General features: G+C 41.6%; 1 protein-coding gene across 9 annotated transcripts in view; it reads left to right on the forward strand.

The window, feature by feature from the left end:
- The window catches only part of KANSL1 (KAT8 regulatory NSL complex subunit 1), a 351,273-nt gene that overhangs the window by 103,348 nt on the left and 241,925 nt on the right, over nucleotides 1-6,000 (forward strand). For 8 of the 9 annotated variants that reach the window (XM_085879826.1, XM_085879828.1, XM_085879819.1 and 5 more), the window contains one exon: nucleotides 1,865-2,005. The exons of the other annotated variant lie outside the window; for it this stretch is intronic. In XM_085879826.1, coding sequence (XP_085735952.1) covers nucleotides 1,865-2,005 — 141 coding nt within the window. The remainder of the gene's footprint in view (nucleotides 1-1,864; nucleotides 2,006-6,000) is intronic. 9 annotated transcript variants of the gene reach the window in all.

Genomic DNA, 6,000 nt, shown 5'->3' on the forward strand with positions numbered 1-6,000 from the left:
CCGGTGATGCCGCCGTGCAACACATGAAGATGGAATTGGGAGGGAGGAGTGCACAATAAGTCATTGATTAATTGATTAATTGCATAATTAAAAGAATTGATTTCTCAATCAATTGCCGAATAGCATACCTAAACCACCACTGTTTCATCCGAATCTAACTTTTTAAAAGTTAAGTAATTCATCATAAAATGAATAACCGATTAGTTAATTAATCAATAAATCAAAAATACCCTTTATAGCCAAGTCATTTGTTCACAGTCATGTCCAAATATCAGCTTCCGAGCTCAAAAAGTGCCTGATATATTGCCCAGATGAGAAATAAAATAAATAAACAATTAATAAATTGACACTAATTAATTGATGAATCAAAAATTATATAAATAGTGTTTTTACCAAAGCACATTTTCACTTTTGTCCCCAAATTTGAGCTTCCGAGCTCAAAGGATGGCTGAGGTATCGCTTGGACAAACAAACAAGAAAACAAGCCGGTAGGCGACGAGGAATTCGCTAGGATCGAAGCGCTGGATACGATGCTTTTCATTCTGACCGATCCACCGACGAAGATTCATTGCCAAGACGTGTTGGTTCACATACAATTGTTCCTCTACCTGGCAAGATTTTTCCTATTGCGTATTTTGCCAACTGGCACTCCTCATAAAAATGAGGGTAAATAGACACCCTATTTTTGAAGGACTACCATTTGAAAAATAATCGGTTTGCTGGTTTGTGCTGTGGAGCCTCGCGTTGCAGACACGCACGCACATGCACGCACTCACGCACGCACGCGCGCGTGCGCACGCACACACACCAGAAAACCCGATAAACTTCTCTCAGTGCTCTTGTGTGACCACACCTCCTAAGCCACACAGTATTTTTCATAAGCCACGCCCACTTTCCTACGCCACTCCCACTTTAAATAAGAAATAATTGGAGGTGGTGTGTGGGTCGTGGAATCGTTTTCGGTAAATAAATAAATAATTGGAGGTGGTGTGTGGATCGTGGAATCGTTTACGGAAAATAAATAAATAATTGGAGGCGGAGTGTGGGTCGTGGAATCGTTTTCGGGAAATAAGTAAATAATTGAAGGTGGTGTGTGGGTCGTGGAATTGTTTTCGGTAAATAAATAAATAAATAATTGAAGGTGGTGTGTGGATCGTGGAATTGTTTTCGGTAAATAAATAAACATATTATATTATTAGAAATCCACAAAGACAGAAATGCCAGTGATTCCATTTATTTTGGATCCTTTTCACTTTGGTCAATAACTTTTGGATCGAGGAGAGAGCGAAGGTGGAACGATGGTGTAGTTCCTTACAAATACTGTATACACACCTTAAATGATGGTAAATAGACACCCGATTTTTGAAGGACTATCATTTGAAAAATAAAACCTCAATCAAAAATTGGCTCTAGTAAAATTTTCTAAATATCTCGAAGTGTTTAATTCCGAAGTCTCGTTTCTCTACATTCAAAACTGAAGGACAAGTATTGAAAATACTGTACGCGGATTTTCGGCCGCTGCACAGCAACGGGTGGTTGCTCGGCAACGAAATTCAAACGCGCACCTTCCCTGACCATATGGCACCTGTTGGCAAAGTTTCATCGAAATCGGTTCGCTGGTTCGTGCTGTAGAGCCTCGCGTTGCAGACACACACACACACACACACACACACACACACACACACACACACACACACACACACACACACACACACACACACACACACACACACACACACACACACACACACACACACACGGAAAACCCGACAATAAGGGATATCTAGCATATATAGCGAATCCAACAAGTACACAAACAAAATGAGTAAAAACTGAGTGCTACTATTCCTTCGGTGCCCGGCAGTGATGTCATGCCTCTATGGAATTTGGAAGGAGTGGTGTACAATGAAAAGCTGGAATGCCTTGCGTCAATCAGTATTCAGCCCCCTGAGTCAATACTCGTGGAGGTGCCTCGAGCAGTGATTGCAGCTTTGAGTCTTCTTGGGTATGTCTGCATCACCTTTGCATATCTGGATTTGGGTATTTTTGTCTATTATTCCTTGCAGATTTGCTTAAGCTCTGTCAAGTTGGATGGGGAGCGTCGATGAACAGCAATCTTCAAGTCTTTCCACAGATTCTCAATGGGATTCAAGTCTGGGCTTTGGCTGTGCTGCTCAAGGACTTTCACATTCTTGTTCTGAAGCCATTCCAGTGTTACTTTGGTTGTATGCTTGGGGTCATTGTCCTGTTGAAATGTAAATCTTTGCCACATTCTGAAGTCTTTTGCATTCTGAAGCAGGTTCGCCTCAAAGATGTGCCTCTATTTGGCTCCATTCAGTGTTCACTCTATCCTTGCAAGTCTCCAAGTCCCTGCCACTGAAAACCATCCCCATAGCATGATGCTGCCACCACCATGCTTCATGGTCGGGATGGTGTTCAATGGGTGATTCGCTGTGCTTAGTTTCCGCCAAATGTCACGCTTTGCATTCAGGCCAGATTTTAATTATCGTCTCATCAGATTACAGAACATTTTGCTTCATTCTCTGAGTCTTTTCACATGCCTTTTTGCAAACTCCAGGCAATTTGTCAAGTGCCTTTTTCTCAGCAGTGGTTTCCATCTGGCCACTCTCCCATAAAGCCTAGATTTCCTAGTAGGTTTCCCATAAAGCCTCGTAGTTTCTAGATTTCCCATTCAGCCTAGTAGTTCCATGTTCTTTCCATTTCCTAATGATCAAGCTCGCTCTATGCTTGGGAACTTTCAACACTCTAGAAATTGTTTATACCCTTTCCCAGATATTTGCCTCTTCACAATTCTATCTCGGAGTTCTCAGGACAGTTCCTTGGACTTCATGGTGGAGTTTCTGCTCTGACATGCACTGTCAAATGTGGGATCTTATGTAGAAAGGTGTTTCTTTCGAAATCAGGTCCAATCAATTGAATTGGCCACAGGTGGACTCCAATCAAGTTGTCGAGACATCTCAAGGATGATCAAAGGAAATTGGATGCACCTGAGCTCAATTTGGAGTGTCATAGCAAAGGGTTTGAATACTTGTTAATGCAAGACATTTTGGCTTTTCATTTTTGATTAATTTGTAAAAATCTCTAAAAATGTGTTTTCACCTTGTCATTATGGGATATTTTGTGTCGATCGGTGACAAAAAATTTCACGTTAATCCATTTAAACTTTGGTAGAAGACACAAAGTGACCACAGAGCGTCGAACCGAGAGAGATAACAGAGGTGATGCCAGATCATGTTCTCCCAGGTTAACAGCTTGTTGTTGAATTCTGTCAAGAAGGAGCAGAAGATGTTGGAGCAGCCGCCCCGATGTGACTACACCATTCCATGACTGGATTTGTGGTTGTCTTGTGCAAATGGAGCGAGGCATCAGGAGGGAAGTATCGGCAAGCTCGAGACAACTAGCCAAGTTGCTGGAAGGTTCTTTTGGCAATGCCAGAATGTACTTATCCCAACAAAGGTAAAAGGTGATGTCCAGACCAAGAAGACATGCTATTGAGTTCTTGTAATGGTGTTTGGTCCATAACCAGGTTATGAAAAGAGAGGGATCTTGACTTGGACACAGATAACAGGTTGGTTTTCTTTTGATTGATGCTGATGAACCAGTCTTTTCCCAATTTTCTGACATGCTCAAGGTCCCAATTTAGTTTGATGCTGGCTTGAAGGTGGAGTGATACAGGGTGGGAGCCGTGATAAGAGCCATTAGCGTAAATCACTTGTCGAGATGAAATCTTGTTGGGTAGGTAATTTATGTAAAGTAGAAATAAAGAATGCCCCAGCACAGAGCCCTGGGGGACACCTGCATTAATTGCTTGGACTGCAGAAGATTGACCCTCCTGCCACACAATAATTTGGTGATCGATGAAAAAGTCTGAGATTATTGCAAGCAAAGGCCCAGAGATACCATACGACTTCAGTTTGTAAATGAGATACTTATGCCAAACTTTATCATGAACCTTAGAGATGTCAAGGGCTACAAGTCTGGCCTCGCCACACCAGTGTAGTGCCTGGTTCACATGTTCAATTTTGAGGGAAAGAACAGAATCCATACTGCGCATCACTGAGGAGATTGCCGTATTCCAGGAAAGTACGAAGCCACTCGTTGATGAGGCATTAAAATACTTTGCTCATCATGGGAAGAAGGCTGATTGGCCTATAGTTGGGGATGGATCAAATTTCTCCCCCAGAGCCTTTAAATGCAGGTACAACTGAATCCAACTTCCAGCATCGTGGGAAAACTGAGTTTCATCAGCATAGGTTGTACAGTTTTGAGAGAATCGGTGACAATTCCGGCAAGCACCTCTTATGGATAATCGCAGAAATACGATCTGGTCCTGCAGCTTTTGAAATATCCAGCCCTGGATGACTTTTCCAATTTTCTGAGGAGTGATAATGGCAGTGGATATATTGATGTCGACACTGGAGGGACAAGTTAGCAGTGATTGATTTTGGTTATCAAGTGTGGAGTTTGGATTGAAATGCTCAGCAAAGAGGTTGATTTTGTCAGAGGGAGGGAAGGACTTCAGGACTATTGAAAAGGATGGACTCTTGATGGATTTTGGTTAATGACTGTTCGCAACGCTTCAAAAGTCTCTGGATCAATGGCATTCTGTTACAATAGCATTATGGAGAAAATGAAGTTGTCTTCAGCAATAATTTTCTTGCAGTGGTTAATAGCAAGCCATAAAAGATGAGCTTCACCAGGTCCAACTCTCGCCCCCCCCCCAACCAAATTTTTTGGCGTTTCTGGTAATCTCCTGCTTAAATCGGGAAGGTTGGTTGGCATTTTTTTTTTTAGAGGAGGGAGTGGGGGGGATTTTTTTTGGACATGCTTAAATGGAAGCAGTACAGTATTTCAGATTCTATATCATTCCAACCAGTATGTTGATAGTTGAAAAGATATGTAGAATCATAAACTTTAAGGTGTGAAGGTAGGTTGGCATTTTTTTTTTTTTAGAGGAGGGAGTGGGGGGGGATTTTTTTTGGACATGTTTAAATGGAAGCAGTACAGTATTTCAGGTTCTACATCATTCCAACCAGTTTGTTGATAGTTGAAAAGATATAAAGAATCATGAACTTTAAGGTGTCTGTTGTGAGATACAAAATTATGGGTAAACTAGAACGGGCACTCATAGAGCGCATATCTTCGCCGCCACGACTTTTTTTGTTCGTGGTATGAGTGTGGGGAACTGGTTTCATATGAATGGTCTTATGACACAAACCACATATCTATAATGTCATGACCCCCCCCCCGACTTTCGGGGGCTACGGACTAAACAACAATCAACTTGCGTCGTTTTGGCGAGTCTTCACTCGCAAGCTCAGTGAATACAACGTTTCAACAAGAGAAGGTAATCTCGTTTGATGCTGGTTTCATGCAAATCAAATAAGAATTGACTGAGTTATGCCGAAAACCGCATATTTTTCAAGGGCGTGACCCCCCCCCCCGACATTTTACCCCAACCGGTGACATGTGTTATGACGTCATTGTGTCACAAGATTGGGCATTAAATTCTGAACATTTTGGTGCTGGGTTCATGTAAAGCGGACAAGAATTGACCGCGTTATGACAAAAACCGCATATTTTTCAAGGTCGTGACCCCCTGACCTTTGACCCCTAACCGGTAACAAGAGTATGGGCGTCATTGTGTCATATTGCATATCACAAGATGAGGCGTTGCATTCTGAACATTTTGGCGTAAGTTGCATGCAAATTGAATAAAAATTGACCGTGTTATCATAAAAAGACGATTTTGACCTTTTCGTGACCTTGACCTTGACCTTTGACCCGAACGATCCCAAAATCTAATCGAATGCTTCCTGGCTAATAACCAATCATCCCACCAAATTTCATGCAATTCGGTTTAAAACTTTTGAGTTATACGAATCACAAGATTACAAATAAATAAGTAAATAAATAAATAAATAAATAAATAAATAAATACACGCCGACCAAAACGTAACCTTTTGCAGAATGCGAAGG

This window comes from Eptatretus burgeri, chromosome 4 (assembly GCF_056783735.1).
Source record: "Eptatretus burgeri isolate ZD-2024b chromosome 4, Ebu_testis_v1, whole genome shotgun sequence".
NCBI classification, from domain to species: Eukaryota; Metazoa; Chordata; class Myxini; order Myxiniformes; family Myxinidae; genus Eptatretus; species Eptatretus burgeri.